Genomic DNA, 16700 nt, shown 5'->3' with positions numbered 1-16700 from the left:
GACATTGTAAACTACAGTCTCTCATCCCAACCGAATTAGGATTCATCAAGGGCAGGTCCTGCCTACTTAATTGTTTGACTTCTTCATAAAAGTTACTGAAGCAATGGACGAGGGCACAGATGTGCACACCACTTATCTAGACCTCGCTAAGGCATTCAGTACCATCCCACACTCAGGTAACCCAGATAAACCTTCCCTACTAAAATGTCAGTCTCTATAAAACTTACTGGATAGCAAATTGGCTCACAAACAGAACACAGGAAGTTAGGGTGGTTGATTATATCTTCTTCAGAAGTCTTGTCACTAGCAATGTACCTCAGTGTCAGTCCTTGGGTCACTGCTCGTCAGCATTTACTTCTTGAAGGTCAAAGCTAATGCTACTGGTTTGTGGCTGACCACATCTGTAGACGAATTCAAACTTGATGGCATCAAAAACTCCTCAGAGGACACCAAGATATTCCAAGAGGGCCTGTACCAAACTAATAGCTGTTTCCAAAACTGTGGACTAAAACTAAATGCCAAGATGTTTATAATCAAATCCTTAGCAAGCATGACTGCCCTTGTAACTATTACATTGACAACACATCCCTGAAAATTGCTCACACAGTTAGGGATCTGGGAACCTATAATGAGCTATCGATAGATCACCATTTATCCACTGTTGTAAGGATGTTCTTTCTTATTATCCAGCTTATATCTAAAGGTTTTGTCCAGAGCCATGAATGTAACTGTTCCACTTTATTCAATACTTATTAGGCCGATCATTGAGTATAATGCCCCTTTCAGTATGTAACTGTCCGGACACTTGTCAAAACGAAAACAACTACAGTGCTTTCTCACACAAAAAGTCAAGGACCTAAATCAAAGAAACTATGCAGACCCTCTCAAAGACTTGTCCCCTTTCCTATTATTGTACAGGCTATTGAGAGGTGACCCCCTAGCTTGCATATAGAGCTTCATCAGATGCTATTCTGTCAGACCTATTACACATTCGCAAGTCCAATGTTACTCAAAGGATCTCAATCTCTTTTGAAAAATAAATAAAACATGTTAGAAGAAACAGATTTGTATCACAGTGAATGCCACTTATATGGAATCGGCTTTGACTCCACATAAAGCAAAGTACTTCTACTCTGTTCAAATCTAATTTGGATGAATGGATATATAATTACAAATTCAATCCTGGTTTAGCACCCTTGTCCCTAATGGATAGGGGAAACGTACATTTCCCCAACATATCCTTATTTAATTCATCTCTAGGTTATTTGTATGCAAAACATAAGGGACTAAAAACTAACATGGTAATATAAAGTTAGACTTCTTAAGATCTTGACAAATCTATAGCCTATTAAGTACCTATAAATCTATATTTTGGACCTGTAGATTTGTCACTGCACTTTGGAACATTTTGCCTAATAACATGTATATGTTTAGCCATTCAAAATGTATTTTTATGTAGCTTCAAACAATGTTAGGTAGTATTGATGAAAGTTTTCCAGTGAACTGCATATCTGTAATATTAGTTTTAATTGTACTGTTTAAGTAATATAGTACAACTTGGTTAACATACAATCAATAAACATTGCTGACTTTGCAATATATATATATATATATATATATATATATATATATATATATATATCAGAATAGTGTATTAATGCTTTAAATTAAATCAAATATATAAAAGGATATTTTCTGGAATAGAATGAAGTTTTGTAAAGGTACAAGAAATATTCTCTTGCACACTTACAGTGGTGTTGCTGTTTATATACACTGTTGTGTAAAAATGCTTCTTAAAATGTAGTATTCTCCTTCCTTCTGTCTGCAATCTTTTGATTATGAGAATGTTTTTGTTAATATAATTTTTTTGATCATTCATTCAGTAAAAACGGTCACACTGATTAGCACTGCTCCCTTACTGGACTTTTGATCCTCTATACTGCTCATAGGTTTCTGTGCTACATGTGTGTGTGTGTGTGTGTGTGTGTGTGTGTGTGTGTGTGTGTATGTGTGTGTGTGTGTGTGTGTGTGTGTGTGTGTGTGTGTGTGTGTGTGTGTGTGTGTGTTTGCGTGTGTCTGTCTGTATGTATGTATGTATGTATGTATACATACATCCTACAGTAGACTGCAATTCCATGTGGTATTAGTTTCCTATCCTTTACTCAATGTGTTCTGGGATAGATTTTGGTTCCTATGCAGCCATGAATCACACAAACTGGGTAACTGGAATAATGAATGAATGTGTGAGAGCCAGGCTTATAATCCCACCTGCTTTCACCAATTAATACATAATTGACAGGGCCTAAAATTTTAACTCCCACACCACTGCTGTCAGTATTTGCATGCACAACAGAAGCAGACGTGTGGTGTTTGACTCCCCCAAGTCATACCCCTTAAAAACAAATGGCAATTGGCCTTAAAGGTACACTGTAAGTGTACTTTGCTGCCTTGGGTTGTAGCAAAAACCTGCAGCACCCAGGTAAGCTCCACCATGCCCAAACATAGATCAGAATTATAATGACTGCTCTCCAGGGTTTCACCCATCTCATATTAACCCAGTGGCTTTCAGTGCAATCTTATTGACAGTAAATAAAACCTGTCTAGGGTTATTTTGAACATATATATATTCACAGTACATTTAGAATGGGAGGTAAATGGTGACTCTACATCACAAACTCCATCCTTCCCAAGCATTTAGGTATGCTGTCACCACTTACTCCAAACTAGCGAAACAAGAATACATCTTACTGTCTGCTCTTAAAATAAGAGCCTTTAGATTTTTAAATGGTAGCAATTAGCTGAGCAGTCATCACTCTAAGATCAGATACCTAACAATCTGGTACACAGGTAAAATGCTTAGTCCCTTACCAATAAATAAAACATCAGCCACAAGCATTTAAAGTTGAATAATACAATTATTTGCTTGAATTAAGTAAGGTAAAGAATCTAAGACATTTTCTTTCTTGATAAACAGCAGACAAAGGTGAAGGGGAAGATTAAGCAATGTAGAGTCCATATAAGGAAATCACAGTGTATAGCAACCACTAAGATGACTTATTAATATTTCTGAAGTACATTTCTTCCACAGTAGGAAACATAATTACATTTCACTTCACACATTTCTTTTCAACATTATACATTTATAATGCAGCTTTAAAATCTGTTTTCACACATTTTTGTTAATGTAAGACAGCCCCAGTATAAGTAGCTTATATTTTATGCATTTCCCATTGACAGATTTAGAGGGCGTACTATAGGGAAGCTATAACTCTCCTGTCAGTGCTTATGTTAAGAAGTAATCAGCTAATAAATCATAAAATCATTTTGAATAAGGGTTTGCCATATTACAATTTCATCTGTAAATTGCACTTGCAGGCAAGTTCTTTTTATCATTATTGATTTTTTTGATTGTGAAAACAGTCCATCTGGAGGTGTGAAATGTTGCTATTATGGCAATCAGCAAATAATCAATTTAAGATTTTGTACTTTGCATCTCAGAAGAAGAAATTCTGAAAAGTAGTCTGAGCCTCCCATTCGTAATAGTAAAACATGACAGTAAAATATATAATAATTTGTTATGACTCCAGGATAATACTATGTACATACCAAATAACTGGACCCAAAAGAGAAATAAAAGTTACACATTAAATGAATAGCATATTAATGATTTTACTTTTATGTCATAGATTCATAGATAAGTACTGGGCTAGCTGCCCTTGCAGCCAATTTTATGACTAGCCGGTTTTCCTTTTAGTGCTCAAAATAACCTATCCCATTTGGTTATACATTAGCATTACCCGTTCCATGGTCAATAATTACATATTACACCTTTTGTGAATAAATGGCATCATACCATAGATAATTTAAGGAGACACATGTATGGGATAAAGCATTTAGGAGCAGTCTCTATCCATTAGTAGTACAGTGGCAGTCCTGAGGTAAATTTTCTGTTTCCCTTCCATAGATCCAAGTTGTACTTGAATATGGACAGGGATAAATTTTGTTTTATTTGGATGGGGAGTCTGGTTCACAGCACTGGCATCATTTGTGAGGTATACCTGTCCCTCCAAACCATTCTGTTGATGTTGCAGAAGATGTTTGGGTCCCTAGAATTAGTATTTCTCATGCCATTTGACTTGCTAATGTGAAGTAAATCCATCATTAATGGGTATAATGCCTTGTATGCCAGATACAGGTCACCTCTTAGCAGTTTATACAATACTGAGTATAGTGACAGAGCCTTGGGTCAGTCCATGTAGGGCATGTTGTTTAGGCCTTGTATCCTTTCAAAAGGTATCTCTGTGGGAGTTCCAGTTGTTGCATATGTCTGGACATCTACATGCCAAAAGAGGGAACTATATTCAGTAATTGGTCTAATGAGGGCTGAGTAAAGGAGCCAATGACATCCTTAGCTCTAGACACAATCTGTTTGTTTATAAGCTGTGCAATATAGAAGGACTTTCTTAAAATAATAGACGCATGTTGGACAGAAGTTAGGTCACTGTCCACATTAAATTCCCAAATCTCAAACTCCTATGACCATCTGATGGTGTAATACTTATTGGTATATAAATATCTACTTATTATAAGAATTCAGAAAATACACAAATTATGTAATTTCAATGAAATTGTATTTTATTGGTTGGTAGTATTACTCCTCAATTGTTTATATTAGTAACATTTTAATTTTTTAAATGGTGGGTCATGTAATGACATGTTGTATGTTTGTATGTCTCAGACTCATTTGCTTCTCTTCCAATTTAAAGCTGCAGCCCAAATTTATTTTGTAAAATGTTGCCCAACAGATAATAGGGTAAGCTTATATTAAAGTTTCGTGTTCATTAGGAGATCTCAGAACTGCAAAACATAATGTGCATTAAATCACTTCCCTATACTTTCATGTGTGTAAACTGGACACAGTTCTATCAAATGAGTTCAGTTCATTAATACTGAACCCCTCAGTCAATTTTTTCCATATAAAATTATTGTCAGTATAGTTTCTCCGTGTGTACTGGCAATAATTCACTTATTTTCACAAACATCTTTTCTCCCTGTGTTCATGCAACTGTGGAATTAGTATATATAAGTTCAGTGTGTTAAAGGAGGGGTTTTCCTCCCCACAGGCACTGAAGGGGAATGCCCCCCCCCAAAAAAAAAATGAAATTTAAGTTTTTCTTCACATTAAATTCCTCCTCAGTTGTACTCACCAAACTGGTTGCTCACCAGGTCTCAACTAGACAAATCATAGTGGAAGTATATAAGACCTCAAATAATGGTTAGACCAGCAGGATTGAAACTCATGCTGTAGTAGCAGCATCAAAAAACAAATTATACTTATTTAAAATTACTATGCCCAAGCATGTATGCAGATGCATTCCTTTACTTGTATAAGTACATTTTTCTTTTGAAGATCTCTCAGGAACTTTGACTTACTGGGCCATGAAAACCTTTAAGTGTCTAATCTTATGTCCACAACAGATGTGTGCATGACCTGCTCGGTAGTAGGCTGTCACATTTAAAAAAAGCTACACTTATGGGGAGCAGCATTGGAAAATGAATAAAACATTCACAGGGACAATACAGAGCTGTGGCTACCGATTCTTCCATCCAGTGCCATCCCCTAATCTAGCGCATTCTCCCCAAACTTTAAGTTGAAGACCATAAAAACACTCTCCTTTCTCTCTTATCTCTTTTTAAAATGTAGCAAATTGTTTGCTACATTTCTCAGTGCTGGTATACACTGAAGGCCAATCCCCTAACACTGTTCACCCATGGTGACTTCCCCCTTCACCCTACCCTAGCTATGTCTAGCTAATTTTTAGATGTGAGATATACTGAGGTAGCAATATGTGGCTGTGAATATACATTTGAATTTTCTAGCTTAATTCCTGATTGTGTCATTCAATCTTTGAAGATCCATATTGTATTATAATCATTTGGTCACCAGAAAATTAGGAGTGTGCAGTAGCTGAAAAAATCTGATTATTTTTGAGAAGGAAAATGAGGGCAAACATACCAAAACAAGTGAGTTGCTATAAGGTGTAATACGCTAGAAGCAACAGACAGCTAGATTATCATTTTCAGAGTAAGTGAGCTGTAGAAAAAATACATCTTACTTTTACAAAATAATATCAGTAAATATGAACTGCAAATATTGAAAGGGTTTACATTGTCTGTTTGTGGTTGGTGGAAGGGGAATAGGAGATACAGAGAGAGAAAATCTCTTGTTACTCATGTACAGTTGATTGGAGGAAGGACTTACTTTCTTGCCCTTTGGATAGAACATGAAGTCAAACAGCAACAGACAGTGTGTGATCTATGGTTGATGTCCCTTCTATGCAGTTAATTAGAACTGCTCAATTGTTTTGCATAAACAAGGTACGAAGTACAATATGCAGTTTTATTTTTAGATCGCATTTTTGTGCAATTCATCTTATTATGATGGGATTGCTTTATTTAGCACAGTGTTGTATTGCAGCACTGTTTTTACTTAAGCCTGTATTTTCAGTTCAGGCACATAAATATACCTATGTCCAGCCATTTTGAAAGCCAGACTTTGACATTCACCATGACTTGATGTTCACCATGGAATGAATCTGCATGCATGTGGCTTACAGGTTTGCAAAGTCAGGCTGGGAGATTCAAGTTGCTGTGTTCCAAACTTCGGAAACCTAGACTAACGTACCTCCCATCTAATAAATTTACAGGTTTTGGTACTGGCTTACAATGAAGCAAAGATAAAGACTACAGTTTACAAGAAAGCAGCTTTTACTCAGCATTTATAGAAGAATAGAAATGGCAACAGTACAAAAACAAAGACAGTGCATATGATGGCACTAGCCTGCACTGATGGCCTGCTGTTCATAAATTGTCTAGTTACTCTTAGCTCTCCCTTCGATGCAAGAACTGGGCTCACACTTTTTCCTTTTTAAAGTCAAATAATTTCATACAGTTTATTACAGTCTCTCTCACACAATGAATGAAGAAATTACACTACAGAATGAAACTCACTAGCAGTTCATAGCCTCAACCATATTTATCATACTTTGAGGCATTCTGTGGCAATTTACTGTATGACCGCTTTGTTGCACTTGAAGACTACAGATATTTCTCAAAATGAGTTGAGGAAAATAAGAAATCTCAGGGGGTTAAACCATATGACATGCAGTTTTAACTTACCATCCTGGCCTGCTGAAAGCTCATCAAGGTAATACAAAGTCAAGATTTGTGCTTCCTCAATGTCTCTGTAGGTTTGCATAAACTCTGAAAAAAGTGGTAAAGAAAGTGTGATTTTCAAAATCAGCTACAAATGCTGGTATTTCACATTTTAATGCCTTTGCAGTTGCTAAAAGTAACAATAAAAATAAAATAATTCTATTTAATCTCAATGCACCCAGTCACATTGAAAATACCCATAATGAGATATTCCATAAACAGCAGCGTATACAAGATATAATTAATGCTGTGCAGCAAGGTAATGATGAATGCTTATAATGACGTACCTTATACAGACAGGTGAATGTACATCACACACAACTATTTATAGCTGTTTACTTCAACAATGGAAGGGTAAAATTATTGTCTAAAGTCATTAGAAGATTATTTGTTTAATTTGCAGGATCAGCTTCACAAATGAAAATTTACTGATCTTTTGGAACATTGTATTTTAACATTTTTGAAATGATACCTAATGGTACTAGAAATATAAAGCAAATTCTGTTTAATGTAAATTTATTTGAACCAGTCTTCTTCTCCCTTCAGCCAATACATGGGAACCTGTTGATTTGAGACTTGAGGAATATCACTGACCCAATTTCTTTTTAGCTTGCAGCTTGGTGTTTACCTTTCAAAGAAAACAGTTGTGGGACTGTTATTAATTATGTTAGTTGAATTAGTAAGTTAATTTATAGTTTATCTTTGTCAGCAGCATTTACTGTGTTTCCAAGACAGACATAACTATGTTTCCTCTTTTGTCCTGTGATATGAATACTTTTTATTTGTTTAAAAAAATGTTTATTAATAAAGTAAGAAAATGCAAATAAAAAATCTCTGGCACTTGTGCATTCCAGGTTTACATAGCAAAATTTGAGAAGTGGCCATAAAAGTAATAGGTTTCCACAGCCATGATGTCTAAAGTAAATCAAAAATGGAAGATGGACTTTGCAGATAACGTGAACACTTGAATGTGTAAATGCCTTGTTCTAATGACTTTGTTGTTATCATTATAATCAAAATATTAACTTTAACGTGGCTTTATTTGAGTGCTTATACTTAAGTTCTTCACAAAATGAGTGAGATGCAGTAATATTGAAAATGGCATAAATAAAGAAGTTATGTAGTCACCAAAATATTCCATCTGTGTTGTCCATTTTCATTCTTCCTCAACTCTGGGGTTCAGATCCGATCCTTGGATCTGACTTGGCTGCTTCTACCAGCTTGTGAATCACTAAAAGCTCCTCCCTTTCCCATAATGCCCTAGTCCCTAACATATCTCAGATCTTGTTTGGTGACCCTTACATTTGTAGAGCATTATAAACAAGTAAAATAGTAGGATAACTATAAAATCTGGAACTCAAACAAAGGAACACGATTCCTTCAGCATCTTTGATCCTTCCAAAAGACAATAAGGAGGAGTTTGAGGAGAGGGTAGTTGAGGAAGAATAAAAATGGACAACACAGATGGAACATTATGGTGAGTACATATCCTCTTTATCTGATGTTGTAAATTTTCAATCATTCATTAACTCTTGGGACAGAGACCCCCAGCTATCTAAACCCCAGGAGGACTCTAATGAAGGATATTCCTGAGTACCACTGAGCCAGATGCTGCTCTGCTCCTAGAGACCAGATCCAATTTTTAATGAGCAATTAAAATTATGAGGATTATCCCAAGTTGCGGCTGCACAAATATCATCTAGAGAAGATCTAGACAAAAAAGCAGAACAAGGCATAGGTCTAGTGGAATGTGTTCATGGTGGTTTGGGTATGGACTTGCCCATTTTATTATAAACAAAGGTAACAGAATCAGTCAAGCATTTAGCTAATGTTACTTTAGATTTGCCTAATTTTGAACCTGAAAAGGACACAGACAGTTGTTCTGCTTTTCTAAAATTTTTAATTCTATGTAGTTAAACCATACTTGTCTGTGAACAAACGGTAAGTGTAACATATACTCTACTTTATTTGAAACATCTGGAAAGAAGACTGGAAGGTTGATAGTTTGATTAATATTAGATTCTGGCCCCCTCTACAAAGAGAGGAAGGACTGGTTCTGAAGGACATTCTATCTTTATGAAAAATCAAATAAAGGGGTTTAGAAGACAAGGCCTGTAATTCTGGAACTCTTCTGGCAGATTTAATAGTTACTAAAAAGATTGTTTTCCAGGTTAGAAATTTTAGCTCCATTTTAACTGCATGTTCAAATAGAGACTGGGTTAGAACTTGCAAGACTACATTTAAATCCCAAAGGGGGGAGTAGGGTCTTTAACTGGGGGTCTAAGAAGAAAAGTTCCTCTTAGAAAAGCTCTGCAAACTTTAGAGGATGCTAAATATGAATTACTTATTCCTATATGAAAGTTGGAGATGGCAGCTAAGTGTACTTTAACAGTAGAAGAGTTAGTGCCTTCACTGAAAACTGAGGCTAAAAATTCCAGAACTTTAGACATAAGAGTGGAAAAGTGATCTAATTGTTTTTGTTGTGCCCAAGTTTTTGAGAGGGTATGCAAAACGGTGGCAGCACAGTTGACCCCACTGATAGAATATATTCTCCACCACCTTTATGTTGAGAGACCACTCATGAGGCATTAGAATACACCTGCTTAACATGGAAACAACACACCTGATACACTTGTAATAGGTGACTCTATCATCAGGCACACTGATGTCCCGCTCACCAGGCTGAACAAGGAGAAGGTCATGGTGAGATGCCTGTTGGGTGCTAGGATCCGCCACATAACACAAGCACTCAGGTCACTCCAAGGCAAGTACAAATATGACTCAGTCATTGTCCATGCTGGTGTGAATGACCTGAGATGTACCTCCCTGGACTACATGAAAAGAGACATAGAGGAGCTCTCTGAGCATGTAGCCCAGGCCAGTATGATCCTGACCTTGAGTAGCATCTTACCCTCACCAAGAATGATGCCACAATATGAAGACAAGATGATCAATTTCAACAATTGGCTTAAGTATTGGTGTCATTCAAAGGGGATACAATGCCTGTCAGCCGGGGATGACATGCTCGACAAGCCACGATGCTTCGCTAGGGACAGCTTGCACCTGAAACCCCTGGGCTTTTGGATATTGGCAAAGGCTCTTGCTACCCCCATAGTGCCTTTTTTAGGCAAGGCTCAAAAGACAAACCCACCTCCATAGGTATCACAAGGGATAAGAAACTAAGAGTAATGCTACTCAACGCCAGAAGTCTAAACCTCAAGATGAACGCACCCGAAACTCTCCTTAGCATGGAGAACATCGATATCTGTGCAGTAACAGACACCTGGTTCAAGGCTCCCGAGAGCACCCCAGCACTACCAGGTTATACCTCATACCATGCTTTTCAGCCTCAAAACTTGGACCAACCCACAAAAGGAGGGGGAGTATCAATATTTGTCAAAGATACCCACACCTCCAGGTTGGTGGCACAGCACGAAGCATCAGAGAATATCCATGTGCAACTAACAGTGGGTAAAACTGCCTTCCAGTTTATAGCCTGCTACAGACCACCCTCCCAAACCCAGGAACCCCACTCGGCCTTCCTAAGAACACTGGAAAATATGAAGGCCTCTCCAAACACCATTATATTGGGTGACTTCAACTACCCAAACATAGACTGGGAGCATTACTCTAGCTCCAACACCCCAGCCCAAAGGTTCCTAGAATTTATAAACTCAAATGCTATGGAACAACTTTTTACCACTCCCACAAGAGGGGAAAACATACTGGACCTGATCATCACCAACATGGGGACTCTATGCTCCAGACCAGAAGTGTATCCCTCATTGGTAAGATCAGACCATAAACTAATCTCACTGGATATTCACATCCCGACCCCACCCCCTGCCCAGAAAACCACAGTGAAAAACTTCTCTAAAGCAAATTTCACACTCCTCAAAACCGAGGTGGAATCCTTCAAAGCCCCCTGGCCTGTGGAAAATACGGCCCGGACTGCAGAATCCTTTATAAACGCATTCTATGAACACCTTCAGGAATGCATGGATCATGCAATCCCAAATAAAACCAAGACCCAATCCTCCAAAGGCAGACGTCCTGTCTGGTGGACCCCAGCCATAAACAAACTATACAATAGAAGGAGGAAGCTACTACATGATAGAGCAAAATCCCAAAAAGGAAGGCATCTCTGATCAGTATTAGCAAAAAACTATGGGCACTCATAAAATCGTCTAAGGCCAGCTTCGAGAGAAAAATTGCACAGAACACTAAGGATAATCACAAGGCTTTCTTTAGTTATGTTAGGAACCTGGGTGGATATTCCCAGATATGCTCAGAATTAGTCCAAAATGACAAAAATACACTGAACCCACACACTTTGCCACCACCCTAGCTGACAGGTTCAGCGAAACCCCCTCCCCACCAAAAGGGCAAATATCTATCCCAGCAGAGTGCTGCCCCTGACATCTCAGATGCTCAGGTAAGAGCCACCCTCTCCAAAGCAAAAACACAGCATCAATGGGACCAGACGGTGTCCCGGCTGCGCCCTACATGAACTCCAAGAAGAGCTAAACCCAAACATAAAACTACTGTTCAATCTCAGCCTTACTACAGGATATGTACCCAAAGAGTGGCGTACAGCAACAGTGGTCCCTCTCCACAAAGGTGGTGCCTCAACGGATCCTGGAAACTATCACCCATAAGCCTGACTAGCTTGGTCTGCAAAGCTATGGAAAGGATCATCATGGACCTCATAAATAAAGATATTGGGGACCTACAGACACTGGATCCTACCCAGTTCGGCTTTGTTAAGGGCAGATCCTGCCTCTTAAACCTGGTCGATTTCTTTGAAACAGTCACCAAGGCCATTGACGAGGGAAGGTGGTCCACACAGCCTACCTGGACCTCGCAAAAGCCTTCGATACAATATCCCACTCAGGCATTATAGATAAGCTCACCAGCTTAAATATAAACCCCTATGGCACTAGATGGGTTGCAAACTGGCTCAAGGACAGAACCCACATGGTTAGAATTGCTGGAGCCATGTCAGACTCCAAACCAGTTACAAGTGGCGTCCCACAAGGCTCAGTCCTGGGACCTCTCTTGTTCGGTATATATTTCTCGGAGGTACAGGCCAACATGGAAGGACTGTGGCTGACCAAGTTCGCAGATGACTGCAAACTGGGTGCCATAATCGACTCTCCAGCCGACACAAGCATCCTCCAAAAGGGCCTCATAGAAACAGACAACTGGTGCCAGAGCCATGGCCTCAAGCTAAACGCCAAAAAGTGTATAGTCATCCCCTTGGCAAAAACAAAGTGCCCACAAATTACCACATAGGTGGTAGTCCATTAAGTACAGAGGAAGTAATTAGGGACCTGGGGACCCAAGTTGATAGCAATCTCTCATTTGACAACCACGTGGCCAAAGTGGTTAGAAAAACATTTTATATAGCCCACCTAATCATGAAGGGATTCACATCTAGATCAGCGGAGGTCATCGTGCCTCTTTACTCATCCCTCATCAGGCCCATAATTGAGTACAATGCCCCTTTTGGGATGTATCTTACCAGACACCTGCAGCAACTGGAAAGACCCCAAAAGTACCTCACCAAGAGGATCAAAGGGCTCAAACAGATGTCATATGCTGCCCGGTTAAAGAAACTCCAGCTCTACTCAGTGGCATACCACTTGCTCAGAGGCGATCTGTGCCTGACGTATAAAGCCATGTCCAACCCGGAATTACTGGACATGCTGCACCTCAGAAAATCCAAATCCCATCGAGCTACGCGCTTGAGAGACTTGAACCTCAGCAATGAAATAAATAGGACATGCTGGAGGGACAGATTCATAACCCAGAGGCTCCCTGCACTCTGGAATAAAATCCCAGTTCAGGTTAGGCAGAGTCCCTCATTGACTCTCTTCAAGAGGAATCTTGATGAGTGGATGGGAGATCATAGGTTTACCCCGGGTATCACTTCTGTGTTACTGTTAGACAGAGGCACAGTATACTAACCTTGAAAAAGGGCATAGCAAATTTAATTTAAAATGGGTGGCGAAAGCCAAACACACTCTGGCTAGGCTTATAAATGCCCTAGGGCAGATAGCCTAGTATGAACCTATGAACCTATGTCTGCAATCATGCTGGACGTCTCCGGAATGTACGTTGCTATCAGAAATCCTCATATGCAGTTTCAACATGCTTTTAAGGTATGAAGACAGAAATGATCACAGGAACCCTGAGGTACTAGCTTGCTGTTGGATTTATTTCGTGGTGGTTTCAAGCAGTTTTTTCAGCTTTGCTGAGGCAGCCAGAAAATTTCACACTTTATTTCTATTTGTTTTCCAGGATAGGGCACTGACCTCCATGGACCTTTTTCAGACTCATCCTGCAAGCAGTGTCTGGTTATGTAACTTGCTCAGAGTTGCACAGTTAAGTAGTGATTGTGGAGGGGAATCAAACCCTGGACCACTGAACCAGAGAAAACAGACTGTTAACAGCTCCTTAATCCTCTGTACCAAACACCAGACATGAAGGACATAAAAGGGGAAATTGTTTTCTCTGAGCAGAAATAATGAAGAGGTGTATACAGGCCAGTATTTCTTGCAGAAACTGAATCATCTGCAGTGGGGACGTAGTACTGCACTTACACAGTTTCAGTGAAACTTCTACAGTCTGGAAAGGTGAGTAACTGTTCATAGAGGACATTCTAACTGCATGGATTAGCCAGCATCTATCAGACTGTTATCTAGAAATTAAAATACTTACATTTGCTGAGTTTTAAATAGGGTAGGGGAAGTGTAAATGAGGCATGGAGAATCTCAGAAATTTTCTACGAGAAAGATACAGTTTAATATAAAGGATCATCCAAAACTGTTGGTTTATTAAAAAGAATGGTTTGGTTCTTCAGATGCAGCAAAGAAACATCTTAGCCAGTATTTATTAAGACTGGAAAGCCCCACATCAGGCTTTTATCTATTGGCTTTTTTGTACTAGAAATACTTCTGAGTAAAAGTTGTCAATTTAATGGTTGAGAACCTATTGCATTTCCTGCTTTTACTCTAGGTGCATCATTAAATCCAATGCTTTATATGCATAGTTGTCAAGACAGTATTGCTGGACTTGATCCTGATGCAGATTTTCGAGAAAACTATGGTGCAGCTTTTAGAAATTATTTAGAGACCCTATTTGCCTGAAGTAATTTGTTCCAGTGAATGACTGAAGTATAAATCCTTCCTGCAATAAGTTGTACAAGCAGGTGTGTGGTGATTGTGTGACGGAGGGATGATATCACTTGCAGATTTGCGAAGAGTGCTGGTAGTTTTTCTGGGAAGATCATTTAGTGCTCATTCTGCTTTTTGCCTAACTTTTTGCATGTCTGTTTTGTTTCTTTCTCTAAAACAGGCTCTTTGGTGTTGAAAAATTGGCATATTTGGGTACAAAACATCTGCTTCACTGAAAACATGTTTTCTTCATCCTTTTCCATTTCTGTTATGAAATATGCAGCAAGGTTTCCTAATAATCAGACATGAAGGACATAAAAGGGGAAATTGTTTTCTCTGAGCAGAAATAATGAAGAGGTGTATACAGGCCAGTATTTCTTGCAGAAACTGAATCATCTGCAGTGGGGACGTAGTACTGCACTTACACAGTTTCAGTGAAACTTCTACAGTCTGGAAAGGTGAGTAACTGTTCATAGAGGACATTCTAACTGCATGGATTAGCCAGCATCTATCAGACTGTTATCTAGAAATTAAAATACTTACATTTGCTGAGTTTTAAATAGGGTAGGGGAAGTGTAAATGAGGCATGGAGAATCTCAGAAATTTTCTATGAGAAAGATACAGTTTAATATAAAGGATCATCCAGAACTCTTGGTTTATTAGAAAGAATGGTTTGGTTCTTCAGATGCAGCAAAGAAACATCTTAGCCAGTATTTATTAAGACTGGAAAGCCCCACATCAGGCTTTTATCTATTGGCTTTTTTGTACTAGAAATACTTCTGAGTAAAAGTTGTCAATTTAATGGTTGAGAACCTATTGCATTTCCCACTTTTATTCTGGGTGCATCATTAAATCCAATGCTTTATATGGATAGTTGTCAAGACAGTATTGCTGGACTTGATCCTGATGCAGATTTTCGAGAAAACTATGGTGCAACTTTTAGAAATTATTTAGAGACCCTATTTGCCTGAAGTAATTTGTTCCAGTGAATGACTGAAGTATAAATCCTTCCTGCAATAAATTGTATAAGCAGGTGTGTGGTGATTGTGTGACGGAGGGATGATATCGCTTGCAGATTTGCGAAGAGTGCTGGTAGTTTTTCTGGGAAGATCATTTAGTGCTCATTCTGCTTTTTGCCTAACTTTTTGCATGTCTGTTTTGTTTCTTTCTCTAAAACAGGCTCTTTGGTGTTGAAAAATTGGCATATTTGGGTACAAAACAGCTGCTTCACTGAAAACATGTTTTCTTCATCCTTTTCCATTTCTGTTATGAAATATGCAGCAAGGTTTCCTAATAATCAGTCATGCCTTCTAATGGTCACCACTGCTGCTGCTGAAATCACAGATGTAAATATTGCACCACTGACACATTTGGTCGTGCATGCACTTGCTTTGTGATGGCGACAAAGGTAATCACAATCATTTCATTCTGTTTGTGTCTGGTAGGGTTTCTAAGGTAGTTGTTATCAGGTATATGACAAAGCTCTGATACAGAACTTCAAGAATCATGACGTTTAATGCTTGCCTTGATAGAGTGCAGAATGTACACATCTTCTTGACTCCAGCCATCGCCTTGTCTTTGTCTTCTCTGTTTCTCCTTGTTTTCCTTATTCTTTGTCTGCTGGAGAAGTAGTCAGGTTGCTGTCTTTTCCTAGTGATGAGCAGGAGCAACAGAACTATAGCTGGGCCTCTTGTAGAGTCTTGAAAAGATTCTGTTTATTGGTGTCTTGAATAATCCTTTCTGCTACCTTTGGTGGAAGGATAGATAGCTGAGCGCCTTGCTGGTAGCAGGCTAAAGGTCATAAAAAGGCTCCAAATGAGAAAGAGTAATCCAGGGCTGTTTCTCATTAGTCTTCAGCTACAGTAGCATAGATCAGAGGATTAAAAATCCTTAGCTCCCATAATCATAGAACTCTTTCATCAGGTCACCTGTATGTCCAAATGTAATATCCACAGGATTAGCTAGAAGAAAGTTTGCCAAGCATCCAATTCTGAATCAGACTCCAAGGGGTTATTCACTTTGCTTTATACAAAATTTCTTCTCTTTGAAAAGAGATGAGTGGATACTATATATATATATATATATATATATATATATATATATATATATATATATATATATGTTGGGATGGTATCGAGTTAGGGGTTAAAGAAAGCCTGGAGTATTGGCAAAGGTGTTGGGAAGAATCTTTTTCAGGGCAACCTTGCTGGCTGGCTATACAATGATCAGAATCAGTAGTGGTGCCCAGGTTTGCACACATACTATTTTCAACATTAATCCTAAAATGCTTTTCAATAAACTGAAGTA

At 38.6% G+C, this 16700-nt stretch overlaps 1 protein-coding gene across 2 annotated transcripts in view; it reads right to left on the bottom strand.

Annotated features, from left to right (window-relative positions):
• STKLD1 (serine/threonine kinase like domain containing 1) overlaps window positions 1–16700 on the bottom strand; it is a 636164-nt gene that overhangs the window by 189992 nt on the left and 429472 nt on the right. For both annotated transcript variants that reach the window (XM_044057819.1, XM_044057820.1), the window contains one exon: window positions 7180–7263. In XM_044057819.1, coding sequence (XP_043913754.1) covers window positions 7180–7263 — 84 coding nt within the window. The remainder of the gene's footprint in view (window positions 1–7179; window positions 7264–16700) is intronic.

This window comes from Protopterus annectens, chromosome 16.part0 (genome assembly GCF_019279795.1).
Source record: "Protopterus annectens isolate FY-2018-M chromosome 16.part0, PAN1.0, whole genome shotgun sequence".
Taxonomy (NCBI): Eukaryota; Metazoa; Chordata; order Ceratodontiformes; family Protopteridae; genus Protopterus; species Protopterus annectens.
The sequence above is the reverse complement of the archived record's forward strand: the minus strand, read 5'-3'. Positions and strand labels throughout refer to the sequence as shown.